At 38.2% G+C, this 25367-nt stretch overlaps 1 protein-coding gene across 5 annotated transcripts in view; it reads right to left on the bottom strand.

Moving 5' to 3' along the window:
- The window catches only part of MTUS1 (microtubule associated scaffold protein 1), a 117278-nt gene that overhangs the window by 64762 nt on the left and 27149 nt on the right, over window positions 1-25367 (bottom strand). For 4 of the 5 annotated variants that reach the window (XM_066185833.1, XM_066185834.1, XM_066185831.1 and 1 more), the window contains exons 2-4: window positions 16713-18896; window positions 14338-14533; window positions 2579-2761 (exon numbers count right to left, since the gene is read on the bottom strand). In XM_066185833.1, the coding sequence (XP_066041930.1) occupies window positions 2579-2761; window positions 14338-14533; window positions 16713-18704 (2371 nt within the window). In that variant the 5' untranslated portion in view covers window positions 18705-18896. Of the gene's footprint in view, window positions 1-1040; window positions 1319-2578; window positions 2762-14337; window positions 14534-16712; window positions 18897-25367 lie in introns of those variants that run through there. The other variant, XM_066185836.1, reaches the window with a different exon arrangement.

A 25367-nucleotide genomic window follows, 5' to 3' on the forward strand; every position in this document is an offset into this window, starting at 1 on the left:
ATGGACAGGTATGAAGTGATCTCAGCCCAGTAAAGCTCTGAAAACTCAACTCATTAGAAGAATTTTAATGAAGTATTGACTGTACAAAAATGCAGATGTAGGCTAACTGCTAGGATCAGCTTTTTCACTTCTGAAATACTATTTACCATATATGTAATTATTCTAATGCATTTAAAATCTGGATTCCTTTTCTTAATCTCAGAGTTAAACATTTTGGTATGTTCAAAGGCTAGTATTTTCAGATCAGCACTAAAACTGAGATTACTGTTAAAAAAATCTAGTTTTCAGTGCACAAACTAATGGCATACAAAATATACTTTTAGTAACAACAGCATTTCAAACCTCATGATTTCTGAACTTCTCAAATAAGAAGTCATTTTAGAGAAAAGATTTATAAAGTTCAAGTGCTCATCAGACAAAAAACAAAAACAAACCCTAATGCTGCCACATGGAATTACCAGTCCAAGGACATCCCATAACAAAGGGCTGAGCTGACAAAGCAGGAGAAATGCTCTCTTGTCATTTCTTTTTCTCTGCTAACACAAGACAAACTCCAAACAAGCCAAGTGCCTTTTTGATTTAATATTGCTGACAGGATCACAGTAGTTTGTCATACATTTCATGACACACACAGCATTAAGCCTCCCATTCTGATCTTTGTGTGCCCTACCAATCTAGTAAAAACACTTCAGCTTTACAATTTTTTTTTCTGACATTATTACACAGTAGACTAAATGAAAGAATAAAAAACAAGAACAGCACTGTACTTAGCATTAGAATACAAAGTAAATTGCTTAGTTCTTTCCAATTGGGCTCAAAGTCATAAAAATTTCACTAACATATGAATTACATGTAATCTTAAATCATTATACTCACAAAACCTTACTATTACATATAAAGAATTCTCATCAAGTGTAAAAAATTCTCTAAAGAAAAACAATCTCACAGAAAATCAACAGATCAAAACATTGCATATATTTACCAACCTCCACAAAACAAAATACATGCTTTAGAATAGAAATAAAAGGAATACAACCTACTTCTCTTCCCAGTAAACGTGGCTAACAAAGGAACAATACAAAAGCTGTAAGACCCCACTACCAGCAATGTAAGTAAGGTAATATCATAGTGGCTTCCTGAGTCAGTCGGTGGTGTTAGTGTAGAATTGAAGAAAATAACAGGAGAAAAATTAGTTTCTGTGCAACTGCGGAGTCCTCCTGGTATAGTCATTTAAAAAAAGATCTAAGCAAGCTTAAAGTCTACGAGACTGCAGCCATGTTCAACCTCTCATATTTCTCTTGCTTGGTCTTCGTGAATCGGAGTGGAAAAAACTGTAAGCTTGAAGGCAGTGGACAAAACAGATGACAGCAGCCAGCAAATCAGGCTAAATAAGGAGTCATCTGTTTGGATACTTAATCTGAATACACTCCTTTGTTATGAAGCGATGACCCCTTCCTTTGTTAGATGAGGGAGCAAAACGAAGAGAGGACAAAGCTGCCTAGCAATTCCAGATACAGTCCTAAACCTGAACAGCAAAAGTCAACATGGCTGTCACTGTATCAGAACCCATCTCATTACAGAGCAAGATGCACATGCATATTTTATTACACATACACTTAACTCATTTGAGGAATATGTTAGGTTTTAGTTTAATGCAGTTTAATGGTGGGGAGGGAGAAGGATACGAGAAAATGCAGTTATGTGTGTATGCATATGCGCATATATAAACCACAGACGTATGTTAAATCACAGTTCTCTTTTTCAGACCACTGAAAACAGATTTAAGTGACATCTGGCACAAATAAAAGGCCTTTGCCCAGTCTTCAAGATATAACAGGTGATATGATAGTAGCAGAATATTTGAATGTACTTATTTGAATATGCATAGCTAGGAATGTCTGATAGTCAGCTGTGTTATTTCCTTCATATTTTTCCCCACAGAACTCCTAAGAACTGCAGTAGAACTTCAAAAAAAAGCAAGTCCTGGTATTTTTCTCACTAATTTTGATCAAGATTGATTTGGTTAGGTCATACACCAATATTTACAGCTACTTTAGAAATTACAGAAGTCTACCCATGCAAAGATTTATCTTCTAAAACAAGTTTAACTTATGTGCTTGTAATTTCATCTATGTATTTTGTCCTAAAACTCTGAAAGCAGATATAAACCAGTTGAAGAAAACATTTAGCATCAATAAACCTGTAACACGCTGTTACAAATATTATGACAAGTAAGCTTGTCATTCAGACATTCTGTTCAGACACTTTACACTACATGTAAACACTAGGAAAGTCTTGCCTAAGTAGACATGCTGGTTATGTAATGTTTCAGGATGGAAGAGAAGTTGTACTAAAATCTCCAAAATCCAGGGCTCAAAGCTCCTTCAGGTAGTACATGTCAAAAAGGAAAGTTCTAAGTAAAGAGGCGAAAAGAGTAAAACCTAGAAATAATAAGTTGTACAGCAGAATTAACACAGGTACTTGTCAGAAAGGACTCCCTTACAAGAGGATTTTTACCAAAAAGCAACTGATGCTGGCCATCAATCAGTCAAAACCCATAACCTTCACATATACTTACAATTAGTGCTGAAAAGACTTTGCTCACTCTGAGCACTGCTGACTGATGAGATGCTAGGTGTTCTTTCAAGCACTGATCTTTTGACAGGCACTTTGGATTTGGCAAGGGATTTACCAAAGCCAGTCCACGAGGCTGGAGAATCTCTCACTGAGGCATGCTTCTCTCCTGGCAAAGATCCTACACCTGTCAATTAGCGGGGAAAGAGGAGTGAGAAATAAGAGCAGAAGGAGTAGGAAAGAAACTTAAATGATTGGTTCTTTTACACGTATGCCTACAAATACAAAAATTTACACAGCAAAAATCCATATAAAATGGCTTAATCTACTTCCTACTGATATGGTACAGAGTGCTGTAAACGCAGAAAACCAGTTCCAAGGACTTAAAGCCTTAGAAACAAATCAAGAGTTTAAGAGATTTTCCTTCAATGCAGACACCTGCACACACACAAAAAAAGTCTTCTTTTGCATTTTCCTGCCTCACATTATGGTTTGCTGTACTGGCAATTCCACAAAAATATAACCTCCATTTCAAAGACAATCTAAGAAAGGATCCTTCTGTTTGTTTCTCCCCAAAACAGATTCACAACCCCACTCCCCTTTGACAGAACACTCTAAATGATAATATCCTTTCAAGGAATAAGAGAGCATGAGAGTATCAAATGGCTTTATACTCATATAATATCTTGAAAACTGAGTAGTTCTACACAATAGTTTAGTGCAGCACATCCAAAACCAAGTTCTTAATGGCCAGCTGGTGCAGAAACATTTTTGTATTTTGTCCAGTTTTCATTTGAGCCTGTTGAATACAAACACCCAACAGCTAAGTTGATCAAATAGGAAAAGCACCTATACAGGAGGTAGGTGTAGGAAGAACTCACTCTTGCACTACTAACAAAGAATATACACTTTCCGCAAGAAAACCTGAGTTTAGACAAATTAAACTTTTAGTTTATTTCCTGCAAAGTGTGCACCTAGATTAAAATTTCAACGGCCCAGAGAAGTTGCATACACCCAGACTTCTTTTGCCAGCTCTGAGTTGACTCCTGTCACCTCCAGTATCAAGATCTTAATAGAGCCTTCTGAATATGGATAAGAGAATTTTTTGTACAAAACAGAGATATGGAAGACAGACTTACATTTTTTAGAAAATATTTTGTTATTTATTATAAGAAAAACTATCTAAAATATATTCATTTCCTATGTCACTGCCGTTTTCAAGGCCGACAGTTTATCTTAATGGAAAAGAAGCAACTACAGTGTCTCAGATTTGACTTAGATCAATCAAATTTATATTTAAAGGAAATACCCTTTACTCTTGTCACTATAAATAATATTCCAACTCTGCTTAAGCTAGAAAACTGCTGAAATATGACAAGACTAGGTAATAATTTCACCTTAAGCAACACTAGTTTTACCACAGAATTTCTACTCATAAATACTAACGACCAAGAAACCTTCAATTGGTACCAAACCCAGGAAATCATTACATTAAGGGGTTAGACAAGAAAAGCATGCCCAATGTCTTCCTTTCAACAGTAGGTGGTGTGACAGGATTAACTTGTCTCAAAACATGCTGTATGAAGTATGCAAAATCAGGAACAGGACTAGTAAAGGAAGGGATGTCCAAGCTACTTCCCTCAGTTCAGATCAATTCAGAAACAGAAGAGAAACCTCCCTTACAATACATACTAAACCTGCATTAGCATATTACATATTACTGGTCACAGAATATAACACACAACACAAGCTTCAATGAGCAATTAAACAAGCTTTCCATCAGATCTTGCTTCACAGGTGCACTTTTACTATTTGCCATTACTAAGCAGAACTCTGATTCTGTATATACCTTTACTGTAGTCTGGTATTAAACCTCTGAGACAAAATTCCCAGCCATGTTTTAGAATTTTTTGAAAGTTATTCAAAGGGACAATCGAATATATGGAACATCCTAAAGAGTATACAAGCTTTGTTGTGCTATGAGAACACCACAAACCACAAATTCATACTTTTAAAAAACACCTCTGAAACAGCACTCCAGACAACATAACAGCAATAATTTTATGTGTTTGACCAAAAAAGTTTCTGTCGCATTTACAATGTCATAGAACAAACCAGAAAGCCTCATAAAACTTTCCACAATGTTTTCTGAAGTATTGTTTCATTAATGGGTCAACATACCAGGAAAACAACTAATCTAAACCAGTCAGGAATTCTTTTTCTAAATAGCCTCCCAGCAAAACAAGGTATAACCCGAACAACTCCCCCAAAAACAAACAGAAAAAAGTGTCACTGTACAAACACTGTGTGTTAAGTTTGTATGACTTAGTTAAAGTTCTACATTACAAAAGGGAGCTAGAGGAACAAATGCATTTTATCAGCTGCATTTGATTAAAGATGAAGGTAACATGCTTGATTGCTATTGTGCTGGACTCATTCATCCAGTCCAAAACATACAGGAACAAAATTCTGTTTCCTTCACAGTGATTTTCACTCAAGAGGGGTCAAAGTAAGCACGCGAAAATCTCAGTCTTGTCTAGTACAGCATGTTCCCTATACATGATCGGCAGCTAACCCAACCTCTCTGCAGAGGCTGGAGTGCGCCAGTGCTCTGAACTCAAACCCAACGAGTGAGCACAGCAATCTCTAGGATGCCCAGTTTGAAAAGCAGATCAAACAGATCACCTTTTCTCTTAGTTCTTCTAGTGGCTGTTATTTTCCTATAATGCTTCTATTAAAGTAATTACTCAAGCACTCATTTTTCAAAAGCCCAGCTTCAGGGTGAATTGAAGCCATGACATAAGATCGTTAAGCAAGTACTCTAGGTATTACTACAACTAATGGTTTTAAAGGTTTTTTCCTAAGTGCCATTTCCTAAGAAAGGAGTTATACAGAATTAAATGCAAAGGTTTAGAAGACAGAAGCAGGAAGATATGGAAACAAACAAAAGTATTGGAAATGAGCATAAAAGCAGGATATTTAGTCAACCATTATTATAAAGACAACAAGCAGTAGCATCAAAGTAACAGGCTTTCATCAGTTATTTAATCTAGTCACTGAAGTGGGATACCAGAAATACCACATTCCTCTACAGTGAACTAATAAGTTGGCAATTCTTTAGAAAAAAGTCCCCATGCAACAACCATGTTACTTGAAATATGTTAAAGCCTCTCTTGTATTGGAATGGAAATAAGCAAAGAACAAAGCTCATTCTACAAGAAGCTCTGAAGTCAGCTTTCATATCCTTACTCAAATAATCATCCTTTCATATCAATCCATCATACGTGGTAATTGTCAAGAAAAAGTTAAAGCTTCCTTTAAACAGCACTGGAGCCTAAAAAACCACACATTGACAGAACGTTGACATGAGGCAGACTGTAAAGCCAAATACGTATTCACAAATTCTGAAATTTCATATCCACCATTTCAAAACACATCAACACATTTTACATCTAGAGCTGAACACTGAGCAACTGGCATTCACAGAGCTACATGACACCTGGAAATGAGTAGTTGGAAGCCTTTTCCAAACACAAACTTTGGGCACACTAAGTGCAAAAGGAGTTTTTTGAAGGATACTGTTTGTTTGATTCTGATTTTCCCAGCAGGTTTAAAAGTCCAAAGGGCTCTGTTTTAAAAATCCTGAACTTCTTGGCTGGTGAAAAAACCCTGTCTAAGCCTACACTACAAGGTCTTGATAAAGCACAGGGAGTAAGCCTTCAAGAAAACATGCTATCTTTTGGCATCTATTGAAAAGAGCAAGTAAATAATGGAAAGACAAACTGGACTTTGGTATTGCTTCCAGTGGACCAACCTTAACATATGTGTAAGAGTGCGTACGGTTGCCATTTTAAATAGTGTAAAGCAGTAGTAATACTAACAGTTTTCTGATGGCTGCAAGCTCTCCAGTTTGCCTGATCAGCCATTCAGCATTATTGACTATACTATCTGTTATGCTATACATGTATCAGTGTTCCTTCAAGGAAGAGTGGTTACAGTATGTTTCATAATTCTAAGGTGAAGTCTTTCGAATTATCTCCCCCTTTTAAAGTCTCAAATTACTACCAAAATTACCAAAAAGGCAGGAAACAGTTACATTATGTTGCTATCAGTGTTCAAAAGTTCAACACAAACATGGATAAAAACAGGGAATGTCAAGTTATTTTTGGGTCTTGAAATATTTATAGGAGAGAAATTTACTTGTTTACAGAATAACAGCTGGTCAGAGAACAGTTTATATACTAAGGCAAGATTCAAGCCTCCATTGATACAGACTTCCACAGCATTCTTCACACTCCCCTACAATCCTTAGACAGGTAGCAAGGAACCAGCAATAAGCTAGTGCCAAAAAAATAACTAGGGTGTCAGTATCCATGCAGGTGGGTGTTCACAGGTTCTTCCTCTTGTAGCTAAATATTCTTGGACTAAAACTGGAGAACAGATCATCACTACTACAGAGAATTTATCAGCAGTTACCAACAACCAAAACAACCCTTTTTCTTTCCTCAAATGATTCTACCATCAGAAGAGTGATGGGGGTGTTTTCAATTAGAGGAAGAGAGAGGAAGAGTAGTATCCCATGTATGCCTACTGTTCAGTTTCACTTTTGCCCCTCCCTATTTGGTCCAGTTTTAAAATATGGCAGATTAAACCCTTCCACAATCAGAGACTTCTCCCTTCATCATCTTCCTCTCAACCCCTTGCATTATGACCTTTCCAGCATCTAGAAACAGCCCTTCTCTTCTCTCAAGTTTGAGCTCACACCTGCTCTCTCACCTCGTGTCAGCCCATAACGATGCCTTGCTGAATTTAGTTCATTTTAGGTCTTTCCTTTTGTAGGCTGAACTAGAGCAGCCCCATGAGAGATCAACCCTGCAGAGTCATGCAGACACCTCCTATGACCCCCAGGCAAAGCCTGTCTCTGGACAGCAGTTAGTTTTACACCAGCTTCCCAGGCACAGCAGTGGCACAGCAGTGGCAAAGCTTGCCCACTCCGGTTTTGCCAGGAGACTGTCACAGGCTGCATGCTGACTTAAACTCTAGCTCAACACAGCTATGGTAAAGTTCTGTCTGCTTAGGAGTACTGAGCTCAAGAAGTCAAATCAATGTACTGCAAGGTAAGCTGAGGCAAAAGAAAACCACCAATCCTATCCAATCATGCTTTTCATTATTTTCCAGCTTTCCATACTACACATGCTTCAGCTGTGTTAGGCACTGAATTTTGTTTGACTTAGATTGCAGCTTTAAAACTCATGTTATCTACAAATCTTTTAAGTTTTCTGTTGCAGGACTTCATGCGTTCCTTGAATGAAACAGCAAGCTCACTGCAGCAAAACAAATACAATTTTCTTCTGGAAGACAATTATGCATGTTTCCCTCCTCCTTCTCCCCTACCCTGAGAGAATTCAGAACTAAGCAGTACAGGTAAAGAGTTATTTGAAGACACACCAGCATGTCCCTGCAAGTAAATGACTAGGCACCAAGAAATTCCCCTGCAGGGAAGTAGTGCACACCTCTCTTCTAAAGGAGAATATTCTTATAGATACATCCACATTTCTGACAGCATCAATACGCTGACTGTAAGAATCAAGCTCTGCAAGTACGATCATGCTTCCTGGTACAGGTACAACATATTAAAACTTCAATGGGCCTGGTCACAAAATTGCCTGTAAAAAGTCTGGGAACATACGTGAAAAAATGATTTCCCTGATTATGGTAACTAATGGCACCTTAAACAAAGCTGACAGGATGAAACGCCCCCTTTTGAAAGCCAGTAGACTATCTGAATTACCCATAAACTCAAATATTTCCAACTCCCTCTGCCTCTTTTCCCCAAAACCCTCAAAACTTAGAGAACCACATCCAAACTATCCAGAGATAAATAAACCAGCCTGCTTTGAAATCATTCATAGCAACAGATCCCATACTACCTCACAAACAAAAACCTTTCACTTTTACTTGTTTCTCATGGTCAACTTGACTTCCAAAGCTAAATAGGAAGTATTTTATTCCAAAATACATTGTTATGACGAACCCAATAAAAGGCTTGCAAAAACACAAGCAGAACCTATCCCACAGGAAGAGTTCCTTGTTAATGAAAAGTAACAAAAGAAAATAGGTGTCAAAATTCTGGTAAGCTTCTCTGATAGTGTATGTAGTCAAGGCTAAAAGCAAATTGACAAAGCTACATTCAGATTATATCATTTTATGACTCCCTTCTGGCTTCAAGTTGTGAACTGACCATTTTGTAGCTGAATGATCAACACGTGGGGCAGGAGTTTAGCAGTCAGTACTCAGCACAAGTAAATATATTGCTCCAGGCAGCTTCCAGCAAACCATTCCTGTTGGGGGTGTCCAGGAAGTGAGGGTGAAGGAAACATTACCAGGCAAGTCCAACTCGAGCAACTGGAGAAACAATAAACAGCAAGGCTCCCAGGCCCTCACAATTAACAGTTTTCTGAACTCTCACAAACTCATCCACTGGACAAAAGTCCTTCTGGATACACTAAGTTTTCCTCCAGTTTAGAGAAGTGGTTATGAGATACAGAGTCACTATGCAGTAGAGATGTCTGGATTAAGATGAGTGAAGAAGGATCATAGACAAGCTTTGTGTCATACTATGGACTGCAGATCTTATGTTCTGTGGAGACCCATGTATTAGTGTTCTCCTTCCTATACCTCTGAAGGGGAACACGCAAGTTTTAGGTTCACTTTTAACACAGGTTTTAATTAGTACAGATATATTAAAGAAAAAAGGAGACTGAAACCCAGTAATCTGGACTAAGAAGGACAAATAATCATCTTGGGTAAATTAGTGTATGAGGAACCTGCTTTTAGGATCCATAAAAGAAGCTGGTTGCTCTGTAAAAGAAAAGCATAAAAAGACTGGCTGAAACTGAATTTTAAGACTTATTTGTAGACCCTGGTGCATTCCAAACTTGTTTACGAGGAAGTATATAAACACCTTCACAAGTGACTGTCTATTCCAGGGTTTTGAGTGAAGTCATGACTGTTTCAATCCAGAGAACCTGGAAGTTATGTTTGTTTTCTAAAATATTTTGTTTCCTCTTGGCAATACGTCAATCCAGCTTTAAAGAGTCACGTGGTAGATAACAGGAACGATACAAGCTGAAAAATTATTTTCAGTAACTATATTTGGGCTGGCTCCTAGTTCAGTGTCAGAACAAAGATTCAAGGACTGTGGGAATGCTTAGTGGAACTAAATTGTTATGATCCTGCTTCACTAGTATTGTGAAAGGCTACACCAAGAAGTCCCGAATTACCAAGTTTATATATGCCTCCAGCTCTATAAAAACTGACAGAAACCATTTGGTCTGAATTTTCCATCTGAGAAGCCGTTCTTTGTACAATAAACAGCAATAACACTCAATAAAAAACTGAGTCTTTATCTGTCACTGCCTGTCCTGGTTTTAACTATGGAAGCTTCTCTCAATCACACATTTAATGCATGATCAAGCCAAAATTCAACTGCAGTAATTGAGCAATCCTGAATTAAAAAGAAAATCAGTGTTTCAAAGTATCTAAACTGGCATACACGTATTTTCCATAGCATTTGGGGAACTATTTTTCCCATGCTTCTGGTAGCTGCAGAACACAGGAAAAGTCCCTCAGTATGATCAACCTGTCATAAAAGAAAAGTCTCACTTGTTCAAAAACATATTTAAGGAAACACAGAATTCAAACTTTAAAGCTTCTCTGTACCCAAGCTCTCACTGGTCTTGTTAAATGCTATGAAAATACCCTCAAGAGAAAAAGGGAGTGACCACTAGATTAGATTTGTGGAAATGGTAAGTAAAGCACAGGGCTGCTATACTGCTGAAGGGATATCAGTGACTTAAATCAGAGACCAAAGAGTACCAAAATGTCAAAAAACACCTCACCAGATAGTAAGAGACATTTTTTTTTAACACACATGGTTTCCATTGATTTCTGCAAGTCTTTAACAGTAAGCAGAGGAATAGTATTACTGACACTTGCAGATTCTCAAAGAGTTTCAATTACTTACAAGGCTTGACAGAGCTCTCATCTTTTCAGAGGTAAGACATCAACAACAATGTGAAGTTTCTTACAGTGAGAAATAACTTAAAGTAATGGTGTAATTTTAAGGCAGAAGTGGAGATGAAGTTATAGCATATCAGAAGTCTTACTTGCAGGGAAAGGTCCTTCCTTAATTTCAGGTAGGTTGTAGTCAGCAAAAGAAGGTTAAAAAGGCATTGGTGGGCATATACAATTTTAGATTTACTGTAAATCATTTAGTTTCCTATTTAATGCTGTTCAAATAACTTCCTGCGGCTCAAACTGTCACAGTGCTTTTGTTCAACTGCACAGGAGGTAATATACAGTCGCTGGGGCAGGTGTGATAGCAGAAAATTTTGGGAGTGATGTTCCAAGGGAACACCAAAGCTCCTCGGCTTTTCCAAACCCCTTCAACTCCTCCCTTCAAGTGAGGCAAAGACATGACTCTTCATAAACTATAACCCCTTAACTGTTAGCAGGCTATTACTCCTCCACACTGGCTATGGTACATCCAAATTAGAAGGGTCTAATTTGGATGTACCACAACAACAGTTGCTTTGATTCTGAAACTAGTTCAAAGTCCTCTACCAGGGCTCTGAAATTATATATGCTTTCCAGTAAAAATGGGTAAGTCAAACGTTATTCTGTGTCTTGAATTCTAATAAATGTTTTCATTGACAGAAAACAAACATAGAAAAAGACATACAGCCTGCCATCCAGTACTACAGAAACCTACACACACCACCATGGAAAAGTTGCCTGCAGAGAATTAACATTTTTGTCTTAAAGTGAGTGCGTCATCCCCTCTTATGAAGAAAGAGATAAATAGTTACAGAAATAATTTTGAGGCATCTAGTTTGCAGCAAATCTGGAAATCTGGTCACAGTTGCAGAAATGGGGCTTCACCATTTCCAAAATCACTTTGGTACAATGGATCAAGGTGTGCTTGTCTTTTAGAGAACCTATTTCTAATTCAGCAAAAACTTCAAGTTCTAGCTAAGATACACCAATACAGGTGAACAATGCTCAGCAACCCCTTTGAAATAAACAAACCCAGTTATTTCTAGCCTAATGTGCTTTCCAAATAACCTCACAAAAATACAGTGTTTGGGATATGAATTCTGCTCTCCTGCTGTCTTCTGTTCAGGTGAGGATCAGGAAATTTCCTGAGAAGAAATGCTTTCTATTGGGTTAGTATCTTCCACTGAGTACTTAAGTTTTACAAGTGGAAAAAAAAAATTAACAAAATCTCAACTCCTGACAAGTTCCATGGATCTTATGACTGGTGTTTTATACACGACATTTTTTTCCTTTCATTTCTTGAACAGACATTGTGTGAACACAATCCTCAAAAGCTCTTGATTATTCTAGGAATAATACACACACTAGTACATTTTGGACAGATGCATCACTTCTGCCCCTCACCATACACACATAAGAGTTGACATAGAGCTATACTATCATTTCACTCGTTCAGAGCATTTAATAGATTCAACTACACAAACTGCTCTTGTTGCCCAATGATCCAAATACTATCAGGAACTGTTTAAGAAATAGCTGCATATATGCTAGTACCTCAGGAAGAAAAAAGTTTGTTAGGATTTGGACATTTTTAAAACTCAGCTTGACAAACAACTGAACAACCTAGTCTGAATTCCGTAATGACCCAGTTCCAGGCGGCAGGGGCTGGACTAGGCGACCTTCAGAAGTCCTTTCCTTTCTGGATTTAGCTAGTCTGCCTGTAGTCTGACAAAATCCTGACAGCAAACAACTGTACAGCTACTGAATGATTTATCTGCGGGCTGAAGTTTAATACCAAAGTGTTCAAGTGACTCCACTGGAAAAAATAGTTGCTCCCTTCAGGAATGCTTTGGCCTAAACAGGTAACTGGGTTTGGTTTACAAACTGCCACTTCATCACAAAAAGTGAAGGTACAGCTCTACTTCAAAAATGTTAAAAACAGAAGGGCTAAGCAGCAGTAGATATGGTTTTACCTGAAAGATGTGGTCGCATAATACTATGGGAGTTTAGCAGCAATCCCAAATAACTCCTACTTTGCCCCATATTCCACCCCACAACCCTATCCCTCTGATTTGCACCAGTACAAGGTTTACCAGGGAGCAAGGACATGTGTTTAAAAACTCCTTTTGTAAGAGATGGGGAAGTTAACCAGATACAGCTGAATGCATCAAATCCTACTTTGTTGCACCAAAACGCTGCATAAGCAAAGATGAAGGGTAATATGTGCCAGAGACAGTGAGCTAGGAACAGGGGACTGGGAAAAGGGCACGGAGAATACTCATTTCTTCTCACGTGCAGCATTAAAGTCCCAGTCTTAACAGATCACACCACAAGTTTGAAATGTTAAAGTGCTGCTTCATGCTTTTAGTTTAAGCAGCCTTTTTCCAGTAGGAAAAATTTGGAAAATATTCTACTGACTACCAATTAGTTAAGGAGTGACAGGTTTAAAAAAAAATAAATCTGGAGAGTAAATGCTTTTATTTTCAACAGCAAATGACTTCTGTTTCTTCAGAAAGTAAATCTAATTTTTTTCTGAAGGGAAGAAGTTATTCCTATAACTCACCTATGCTTACATTTATTTCTAGTGACAGTATCATAAATCTCATCCGGATTAATAACCTAAAGGAAAACTCTATATCTATAACCATCTCTCTTCTTCTAAGGCCGTAATTACAGACAGGAAAGCCCTAGGTTGGTATTTAGAGGGATGATGAGTTCTCCAAGAAACTGGCAGCCTACAGGTTGGTGCCTGGTTCACTGAGAAAGTGCCTCACATAAGCAAGCCTCAAGTGGGAGAATAGCCTATACCCACTTTCTTTGAGGTACTCATCCCATAAAGGAATATATAGAGATTTTATCACACTCCACCACCTGTATATAATTAAGAGGACTATTTTTTACTGTTTTATAATCTTAGATTGAGTGGGTTAAAAAAGAAAAAAAAGGAACTGGTTTTACTGGGTATAGCTGGGTGTGTACTTTCCAAATTCCAGCGCATTGCAGTGTAGCCATTCATAGACAGGCTACCTTTGCAACTAGTTAGATTGCCACTTGGTTAAAAAAACTCAGCACATAGCCTACCAGAGCACTTTTGAATTCCTATAATACAGTTACAGAATGTAGTTTTTAGTCATGAGATTTGAACAGCAGCCTACAGACTAGATGAGAGATTTATCCCTGCTCTTCCTATTAATCAGTCTGAGTTAAATTAGCAGCAGTCTCAAGCAGTAGTCTCACCTTCAATTATGTTCTCCCCTTTCTAGAAACTACAGAGCTGTACTAAAATTAGATTGAACAAAATATGTTATGTCCTGAAATAAGGACTCATTCCCATTGGGATAGCATGCAGATGCTTATTACAAGAGCACTGTACCTGAGCACTCTATATGCTCCTCTTTCAAGTAATTTTAGTTGTAATTTCACATAATTCTATAATATAACTTAATATAAATAATACTTAATATTGATTTTTCTAATAGCACCACACCCTCCTAAACACACTCCTTATGAGACTGTACAACTATAAGTTGTAACCTGCCTTTTTTTGCCCTGCATTAGCAATTTACAGTTTAGACAGTATTGTATTTAACACTGACATACAGCTCTGTACTACCCTAAAAGTTGTGTCAGAAATTACATTAAGTATGATACCTTAATTTTAAGAAAGTGGTTAAGTGGTAATATTCCAATGAAAAATTCTCTTACCAGAACTTGATGACAGAAGAGCTTCTTTGTGAGAAGGGGTTTTAATAGTGCTGATAGTTCTATTTTCACATCCTCTCCTCAAGGTCGACACAGATGGCACCAATTTAACCTTGGGAGTTAATACACTTCGTTGTGTGATTTGGTCTTTCTTTGGTATGTTTTTCCCCTGTGTTGTCCCATCTTTCACAGAAGGCATCTGTTTTAAGAAAAAAAACAGAAACCAAAAAGCCAACGCACCACCACTGTGAGAAACTAAGGATCTCCCTCTGCAGCATCTGTAATGAAATACTGACCACCCAAGTAGGAAACACGCTTAGTCTTTATCCCATCGTCCACATCTGCAATTCAGAACTTCAAGAACAATCTCCTAAATGGCCTACAGCAATGTAAACCTATTAGTTTGAAGCTAATCACTAGTAATGACCAACACACTAAAAAGAGGTTTCAAAGGTCATTTTACATCAGATTTTCTTCCTCTTCCTCCCCAAACTCTAATTAAGCCACTCAATTATTACACCTAATCTCAAGATCTTAACCAATAAACTAGACATGTTAATGACCTGAGAAGTTAGTTGTCCTGTACTACCTGAAATGTCACAGCCCTTGTAATAGTTTCCTGGTCTAGGTCTAATGTCACAACAGCTTAAAATCCTACATGTTGGGGTGCCACAGTTAAAATATAAGCACAGTAGTAGACGCAGGACAGAAACATCTATGTTTCACAGGGAATTCTTGCTCCAGTTTATACAGCCTTTAGTCACGGCCACTCCTGTCAAGCCTATGAAGACACACTTCACAGTTCAGCTCTGCACAGTTCAGCTCTGCATGTGCTTCTCTGTGACTCAAGAAGATTGCAGCAATTCAGTTGGAGTAACAAACTTTCCATTTTTGACTACAATCCTCATCTTCATTTTCAAATGTTAATCTGTACTTTCCCCCTTAAGAAGACCACTTCTGAAGTTTAATCCATCTGATTTGTCTATTGCACATTTTATAGAAAATTCTCTTTTGCTTGTCCAGGTACAAGCAGAACAATTAAAATCACAAAATTTTCCGTTTAGGCAATGGAATTAATTAAAAGCATTCTCTCCAATTTTTCATACCAAATGTAAAGACTGATAAAGAATGCAAACTCTTAGAGACTAGAACTAAAACAGACTATCCTTGCTTTCATGCTTACTTAGGTTCTCAAGTTAAATTATTACTCAAATAACAGTACTTATTAATTTCTAGTGCAATGTTTCAAAAATGTTCTAAGTAGCGTCCCCTGTATACTGAGTTTTGCTGGAATTTTTCTGGCACATTAGTAAGGCCTGTCAAAAATTCAGACAATGACAGTTTTACCAGTAGCAGTTGCTGCTTCCATTTCACCAATTTAACATCAGCTGTCGAACCCACAAGCCAGGAACAGGAGAGACCCCAGAACGCAGCAAGACTCCAATTCTGTGTCCCTACTGCACCTCCTGAAATCCTGCTTAACTCAAACCTAACACTCTTCCATTCTTTCCCCCTCTGCCTTTTAACTTTCTTTCAGTGCATTTGAAAGAAGCACGTTTCTCCTGACAGGCAGCTGACTCATCCCAAAATATTTCCCTACCAACCAGCACATGCATACCTCCCGGCCAGGAAGTTTGCACCTTCCAGCTGGCTGACTGCCTAAAACCAGGTATATGCCCTCTGCATGAGAAATATTTCCTGACTACTCCCAACTATTCTAATGAGTTCTGGCTCTACTTCAAAAAATAAACTCCCAAATTATACAAAGGAGACAGTGAAATTAAGATGTTAAAAATAAAATGTTTCACCACTGTATTGGTCTCTGGGTTTTGTGTGACTTAATGTTACCGCTAATATATGCACAAAATTTACATAAATAATTTTAAAAAGTAAACTTTAGTTCTAAATCACATTTTGAAAGAAAATACCAAAAACAGCAGTTTATCTCTAATGTCTATCTGAAGTTCCAGCGTCACTAGAATCATCATGAAAAAAATGCATATTAAAAACTGTATTTAGAAAACCTCACCAAGTTATCCTAGGCAATTTTACAAGGTTGACTAAATTAAGACTTGTTTGCTTTTATTAGACATCTTACAAACTGTATTGTCTTAAAAGGACTTTACTAAAAAAAATTGTGTTATGGAGTAAGATGAAGGTGGAGAAACTAATTGCAGTTGAGGCCAACTGCAACCAATCTGCAAAACAGTACTTCTTCACTGTCTGTTCTAGGAGGAGACTTCACACAGAAATCAAACCCTACAGTTACATTTGTAGACACCAAACCCATTCCATAATTTGCACACTGCACAACACTGAATTTCCTTTTCTGCAAATGCACAAAACATACAAGTAAGTATGAAAGCAAAAAAACTTACCAAAGGAACAGAGTGCACATCAAATGTTTCATCTGCCATATCTTTTACCAATGGTGCTTCCAAAAGCAGTCCCATGTTGCTGCTTTGCTCTTTTTCACCTTTGGTCAGGTTGATGTTTTGAGTACAAGGCATCATTAAGGAGTTTGAACTTTCCATTTTATCATCTAGCATCTCTTTTGAGTTCTCTCCAGATGCTGGAAGCACAGCAGAAGCCAAGGAACACGCCGGATGGGTAGTGTTTGCTTTGTCAATGTCTTGCGGACTTTGCTTTAACGCAGGTGGTTTTGAAACCTTGTGGGAAGTGTTTCTAGGATGTGTTGTGGCATGTCCGACTTGGCTAGTGAAGAGGTGTTTGTTAACATGTAGCTTATGGGACTTATTTACAGGCAATTCCCCCTTAGTATCTTTAGTTAGATCGACTGTTTTTTTCAGCACTTTTATAGAGGAGGACGATTGCCTCGGGGAACCAACCCTTAAAGGTGAGGAGACAGATGATAGTTGAGGGGTCTGGGGAGAGTGTTTTAATGCTGCACTGTCTCTTGACTGTAGCACAGGTCTAGACACAACCTTTGGCTTAACATTTTTAAAATTAGGTTTGGGAAAACTAACTATCTCTGATTTTTTTGCTTTGGTTATTGTTGACACAACAGGAGACCTGCCCATTGGTTTTCTTGCAGTTTGATCTGAACCAGCTTTAAGCCCAGACCTTCTGTTATGCTGCCCTCCGACAAATGCTTCTCTTTGTCTTAATCTAGAAGACTTGTCTCCAAGTTCTTCCAAAGCTGAAACAGAAAAAGTCCTATTTTTTGATTGTTCTTTAGGAGTTGAAGTACATAGAGAAGAGTTGCTTTCATCAGCTGTTGGACTGAAGACCACAAAAGTTGCTTCACATTTCAGCTCAGGCATAAACGTCTTCTTTAATTTTGGAACACTGCAAGATACAGAAGGAATGTTGTGCTTGTTCTGAAAAGCAGCATTTCCGGAGATACTTTGTTCTTTGGTCAAAGGCTCACTAGTTGTGTTTGATACTTGTTCTCCATCCATTTGTTCTACTGGGAGAAGGTGCACACTATTTACATGACTATCCATGCATGCTTCAGCATTGGAATTCCCAGTTTCATCATGGTAAGGAGTAATCTGAAAGGATTCTGCTTGGTCATCCTCATTAATATTAATGCATGGTGATAATGCATCTTGCTTATAAGTATCTATACATCCAGCAGGTAATTCTACAGCCTGTGCTTCTGTTTCCAGTGATTCTTTATCAGTCTTGTTAGTGGTTTTTTGATAGTGTTCAACACCTGCAGAGATTGAATTAGGTGTTCTTTCTGAGCTGGTTCTATGAAATTTCTCTGTAATACATACTTCAGAAGAGATAAATGTTTCCCCCAGAAGCCTGTCATCATTTTGATCAGTTCCCAGATTTTCACCTGTAACATTAGTAACGTCCAATGTGCTCAGCTGGCAGCATGCTCTGTCATTTTTCAGGGACTGCATGTTCTGCTCTGAAGCAGGAAGAGTTACTACAGACTTAGAGTCAGTCTGACTGTAAGGCACTGAGTGTTTGATACTCTGATTTTGTATCTTTGCCATAGCAAAATCACCTTTGGCTAAGCTTGTCGTTGCTTCCAAGCCACAGTTCAAAGGGCACATACAAGTCTGTTCAGTCACAGAAGACTTGCGTGCAGCATCTGTATCTCCCTGTGGAGCTCCTGTGCAGCTGTATTTACCAGGTGTCTTCTGCAGATCAAGTACTTGAATACACTGCTGTTTCAAAAGATTTCTGAAGTCACCCTTATTTTCAAAAATAGTATCACCTTCATGCTCAGCCACTATATTTTGGTCAGTTGAATTACTATGTATCTTGGCAGCACAGTTCTCTGAGGAAGGTACACCTCTGTCACATGCATAGCTATTTCCATTTTCATCCCTTATAAGTAAGGAAGACTTCAAGCCATTCTTTGCTTTGTCATCGGACTTCACAACATTCATTTTGAAGGCTAAATTTTAAACTCTTTTCATTTCATAATTCTTTAAAATCCCAGGGAATGCAGATTCTTCTGAACTTTGCAAAAAAAACTCAAAAAAACCAAAACTGCTTTTCCCTGGAATGTGTCAATTGTCCTGAAAGATACTTGAAAAGCAGTTCTTTGTTTTCATGTTTCCCAAGAAGATTCAAATGTTCTGGAATTAAAAAGAAATTTTAAAAAGTTAGCCAAACCAGGATTTTAAGACAGTAAGCATTCCTAAGTTCCTAGTCTTCAGACATCAGAGCAGCAACATAGAAGCAACACTCAGAATCTCAGTGAAGAAGAACTTCAGTCCTCATCCCTTGATGCAGAGCAGTAACAACCCCAGAGACTTTCTTCTCTGCACTGAAGGCCTTTTTCCCGCCCTTTGAGGCAGCAATGCATCGCAGAGGCAGCTGAAGATTTAAAAAAGGGTTACTTCAGACATCTGAGTTGAAATAAAGAGAGGAGAGGGAGGTTTGTGATCAGCTCTGCGGCTACAGCAGTACACTGCCCCCATGCTGGTGGGACAGCCAAATGTAGATGCACGTGGGACTCCTTCAGAGTCACTGGAAAGCAATTCCATACCAGTTAACTGCCTCCATCTTCTATAGACAACACGAGATTAGCCAAATGACAAAATAATTCCGGTGTCCTCTCCAGCAGGGCAGAGCCATGTATCCTCACCTAAAACCCTATGGAAAGGTGAAGAGGCAGGATTGACATGGACAGACAATGGAGGACAACTGACCACACATGGGGTGGAGATGCACAAACAAAAAACAGCGCAGAGCCCTTGTAACATATAGTCACAAGTTCCTAACAAGCACTAAGACTGCACCCAAGTACCAAAACCACAAGAATGTGAATGAGGGAGAAGATCAAACGGTCCAAAGCAGCTGGATGACCTCTGTAGCACTCCCTATGAAAGGCTCCTAGTACCAGAATTGAGACCAGAGGTAGGAAGAACTCCAGATTTATAACAAACTATTGCAGTGGGTAGGGAATCTGCCAGAAGGAGGCTCACTGTCAGAGAAATAAAACCTGCATAGGTGGGAAGAAGTTCACTAGATCTGACAAGACAATCTGGCCAAAGATGCATTAATGGAGAAAGGTCAGCTTCTCAACTGAAGAAAATGAACACCCATTGAACACCTTCACCTGTCTGGAATGACGGATTATACTCTTCAATCAAAGAGCAGGAAGGAGGACACTTGTCATCAAAAACAACAAGCTAACAGATCTGTGTTTTGTTTAAACAAAAACACAGACATCAGAGTGTGGTGTCCTCAAACAAGGGTACTGATATAATGACATATTTGAAATGTGGTACAGCAGCACATGTCCATCAGGATTAAGCATGGATGGTGGGCAAAATAACTCATAATTCACATAAGAATTATGGTAAAGTCTGAAATTATTTCACTGTTTCAATCACAGTGAGAATACTGGATGCAATACAAAACAGTTGAAACAAGATCAGAAAAGATAACAATATTAATAATACTAATAATAGATTTCCAGTATAGCAATGTTGATTAGGCATATTGAAGAATAATTCTGTAATCGTATTTTTGTAGAGGAATGCTTTGGAAAACAAGCTTGGTCTGAGAAGAGAAGCAACTCTTGATTTGTTCTTTAGCTAGTAAGTTTAAATCCTCACAGAAACCATATAAGCTATTCTGGAAACCACAGCAGGGGAAAGAAAACAAACTTTTAGGCACAAATACTTCAGAAAGCATAAAATGAAGTCAGCGCACTAAGTAGTAAAAGGTAAGTAACTTCTTGCATTATTCAAAAGTCACTTTTTTCCTTAAACCTTACTTTCTTCAGTTGGAAACACAGCTTGAGTAACTACATGCAAAATAAAGCCTTCATCATACTAATGAAAAGTATAAGGCTGCAGGGCCCATAAACAGTTTTGAGTACAAAAAAGCAGCATACAAAGTAAGACTATTGTAGAACTGCAAGAATTTGTCTGCTATGAACCAAACACAGAGTGGCTTCTGGCCCACAACCTTGTCCTTACATGGCACTTTGAACATCTGACTCAGATTGAAGGTAAAAAGACCACGAAACAAGGAAACAAAAACCACTGAGACCAGACAGCACACCTTCCTCTGCCCCGCTCCCACCCCCAAGATGAAATGACTTGTCTAGCTAAAACATCTCCTGCTTTCTTAAGGCTGATCTAGGTCTTTTGTTTACTCACTATTATTCAATCCCTAAAAAACCATAAACAACTGTAGTACCCTCACCTTCACCTTCAATTAGGAAACTTAAGGCAGATTGAAGAGTTCTTCAAAAAAAGCCTTCCCTAAAGGCAGGGCAAGAATCCGTTCTGAATAATTTTCCATTCGTTTAAGCCAATCACAGAATCAAATGCTGAGAAATATTTGCAAACTTTGCTTTCACTGTTGTTTTGACACATTAAAACTTGTTTCTACTTGTCTGGATACTAGCCCTTAACACAGCTTGCTCACCTAGTCATGCAACAAGTTAAGATTCCATTTTGATTCAGCAGTAGCTCAAATCAAACCAGAAGTCTTACCTCTTTCAAGAGCTTTCTTTCTGCAGAAAATAGACAACGTCAATATATCAAGACTTAGCAAGGATAAAATCCCAAGAATTTAAAGAATGGTGCATTACCTTACAGTATATGTAGCTAATAATGCCAAAATTTGAAACAACAGAGGTAGCTAAGTCAAGTTTGATTCAACTGATGCTGAAGAAGCTCAAAAAGTAAAAGTAGTTTTGATACTGAGTAGAGAAATGAAGAAACCTGTTAAAGTTGCACATACCAAACTGTACACAGACACATATAAGTCTGTTTACTCAGTACACTGGACTTTCACATAGCTAGAAAACATGTAGAAATAAATTACTAATTCAAGTATTTTTAAAGCAAATCTTCATTATAGTAATCAATACTTTGATGAACAAGTAGACCAGCTTCAAATATAGCTTTTGTCCTGAAAGTGTCCTGCATAAAAAGGTATTCCTAAGGATCAGTTATGGTATTTAAAAATCTGTAACCTAGATGAACATTATTCCTTAAAGAACTGACATTCTGTCTCTCTCCATAGAACCATATGTCCATTAAGCTTATGAAAACACATCCTGGTGATGAGAAATTCATTAGTTTTAGATTTTCCGTAAGAAGGCTGAATGCAAAATTAACCTCAGCCCAGCATCTCCTCCATGGGGCGAGTCACAGCAGACACACAGACACAACAGTTGCCCTTGCCGAGAACACACTGTTCCTGGCAACTAGTGACTTGAGGAATTCTCTAAACTAAATACTAATAAATTTGCTTTGACTTGGTCTTACATCAAGCATTACGAATGCCTGGCCTCCACAACACACTCCAGTGCAGTGCAAAACAGTTCAGCTGTTTTTGCCTTCAGTAAAGTTCAGCCTACCAAATTTCAGTTGTGCACCTCAAGTGCTTACACACAGCAGAAAAAGTTTCCGCTAACTGAGCTCTAAGTTTTCCCCTTCCTCAACTGAAATAAGAATGGGGTAACGGTAGTACCACTCGGAGAAAAAAAAAATTTAAAAAAAAAGGAAAGAAACTTGGCAAGTAGATCATCCTAAAAAGAGGATGGATTGGCTGCCAACAGTCCCAGATCCAGGAGAAATACTCACAACATAAAGTGGGCTCAGAGCAAGAGTTTGTCACTTCTACTAACCAACAAGAGGTATCCAGGAGTGTGCTGTTAAAGGGCAGGGGGACAGTCACTCATTCACTGCCAGGTAAGCAGGAATGAAAACCAGGTAATTACAATAGATAATGCAACCCACAGGCTGACAAATTTCTACAAGAACTCAAGTCAGTTTGTGTTAGTGTCACAATGCAGACAGTAATAATTTATGCTTTTCCTGATACTCCATCTGGAACTTGATTCTTTCAAGCAAATCATCACAGAGCTTTACTCAAACCCATCAGCTGCGTTTGTGAAGCCTGTATGAAGGGGGACACAGGGCGGGGAATAAACATGAAAGGAGAGGGTGTGCCCAAACATGCAGGGAGGCAGTCTAGAAGTGCTCTAATAACCTGAACATGCTTTGATACCAGAGAAAATGCAGCATCAGCATTCCAGCAGAAAACCGTATTACCTGGTCATGCTTACTGCAGTCCCTGAAATTAAAAACCATACAAAGCATTTCATATGTTAATGCATTACACTACAACCAGTTACTTGACCGTGTCCTGGAACACAACACAATCACAAGTATGACTTTTTCAGCATATACACCTAAAGGCAGAGGTGGCATCATCCACAGCAACCAGGCATCCCTCCCAAAATGCTGTTCAGTGTTGCTTGAATATGTCCCATAAGAAAGCACTAGGAAAACACAAAATGGTTCAGATAAGGCTGCATTTACACAGAATTGTACATTTCAGACCTCTCTGTGCTGCTTCAGTAATGTCACATTCTAATGTAAACTAGACTATTGCCAAGCTAATTCAAAAGATTCTAGAGGATAAGTTAAGCACCTCTAATAACTTTACACAAACATTTATAACATTATAAGGACAGTCTACTCCTAAAAGTGCATTACATTAAGTTCTCATATGCTCATGGCATTGCTTGCTTCAGAATACACAGTATCACCAGTGAGTGTACTGTGAAGGCATTTATAAAAGAACAAAAAACCCCAACAAACCACCAAGGCAAAACCAAACCCACCCCACATGGCAGCTAAGCAGTATCAGTATGCTTTAGTCAAAGACATTTTAGAAGTCAGAAACCACGTTAGACACTTGGTAGAGTAAAGCAGAAATAATGTGCAAGTTATGTTCGCAGGCAATCAGGCAGGCATTTTTGACTGAAGGAGTACTACCATTTCCAAAGGCAATGCCATCAGGTTTTGCCTTCTACTGGGCTATTTGCTAGTCTGTTTCAAGACTGAAGCAGCAGCATAACACAAAAGTTACAGTAATCAAGGAGCATTCATTTTTCAAGGAACAACCAGTTACATCTGGGCTCTAAGATACGACAAAGAAGTAAAGTAGAACAGGGGTTCCATTGCAGAAATCAGACATCTTGAAGTTGTGCAAGAGGTTTTGACTTCCCATAGGATGTTCAAACCATGACACTATACCATCAGACTACCCAAAACTTGACAGCTGATCCTAACAAGCACACTGAGCCTTGCAGTTAATCCTACTAGTGAATAAATGGTTGTTTGAGACAGCAATGCCAGCACTTTCCCCAAACTCTCCAGGGTTGCAGGCTCATTCCTCAGATTGCTGGTTCAACAGAAAGTTTTAAAGGCTTTCAAAGCCTTCTTTTCCTTGCCCATTGTCATTGTTTTGATAAGATGAAAAGTCCTTATCTATTTTATTACTTATGAACTCTGGCCATCCTTGTTGTCCTGTCTAAGGATATTGTGCTGTTCTCTCCTCCAATTTCAGACTATTTGTAGCATATAACACACAGAGATACTCCAACAGATTTATACAATGTCTCGATAACACAGTTCTTCCTTCAGTAATTGACAACTTTTGAATTTTATTGTTGGGTAAGTTTTAGAAGAACTCTGTATTCAATAATGGAACACTGGTCCAGTAATTTTTTAAAAGAAGTAAATAAAGGCCATCTTTCACTTAGATAACCAAGATACTTAATAACATTGTCTAGAAATGTCATCCAGTATTCTAGGGATTTGGAGGTACATGCAACCTCCTAGACCAGAGTGTTCTGCAAATGGATGTCTTTCCCCCCACTCTGTTTTATAGCAACTGCCAGGATGAAACTCACATAAGTAAGAGCTAAGCAAACACCAGCCAGTGACAAACACCAGCTATTAACACACTGCAAGTAAGGAATTGTACTTTATTGTCTGAGATTGAGTGCATGATCAAACAAAACCAAAGCTACCTTTTTGAATGTGCAGATGAGAACAGCAATACGCCCCTCATTTGAACAGTCCAGCACATTCTCAGCACTTACTCGGACTCTCATTTGTAGCTTCATTAAAACAGCATTCATTGCTAAAAGCGTCAGACTACTCACAAGGTTTTCAGAGTTTTCAACTGCACATGTGTTCAGTTTGTATATACAGTTATAATTTGTTTATCTATTACCATCATGAACAAAGCCTGTGCATGGTTTTCCATGAGATCAATACTCAGTCTGTTCCTCTTTAGGAACTTGCAAGAATACAATAAGTTCTTTCTTAATGGTAAATTAGACATTACCTTTTCAGAAAGAGACTTTGGGGATTTTTTTTTTTTTTGGCTATTTTATCACAGCTAAATTATTTAGCAAAAGCATATGTTATTGTACAAGGAAGGATAAGCTTTCGGGTGAAATGAAAGTAAGGAGCTGGAACTTGAAAAAACAAACAGTACATTTATTATGGCACTTCCTTGCAAGGCCAATGTTCATGTACTTCTTTTTGAAAGACTTGATTGAATAGGTAAGCACAAACAAGCCTGAGACTGTCAGAGCTCAGTGTTCAACAATCCCCATCAGTGTTCAAGTTATTTGACTAGATAGGGATTACAAATCAGATCACCTTCTCTGTTTCCTGGAATTCTGCTAAACTGGTTCTGTACACTGCTACCATTTAAAAGGTACATTCAAACATTTTGGTATCTTTAAGCTATGAAAGAGTGGGCCAGGATTATTCACA

This window comes from Chamaea fasciata, unplaced genomic scaffold (genome assembly GCF_029207755.1).
Source record: "Chamaea fasciata isolate MVZ Bird 193981 ecotype frontalis unplaced genomic scaffold, bChaFas1.0.hap1 SCAF_6, whole genome shotgun sequence".
NCBI classification, from domain to species: domain Eukaryota; kingdom Metazoa; phylum Chordata; class Aves; order Passeriformes; family Sylviidae; genus Chamaea; species Chamaea fasciata.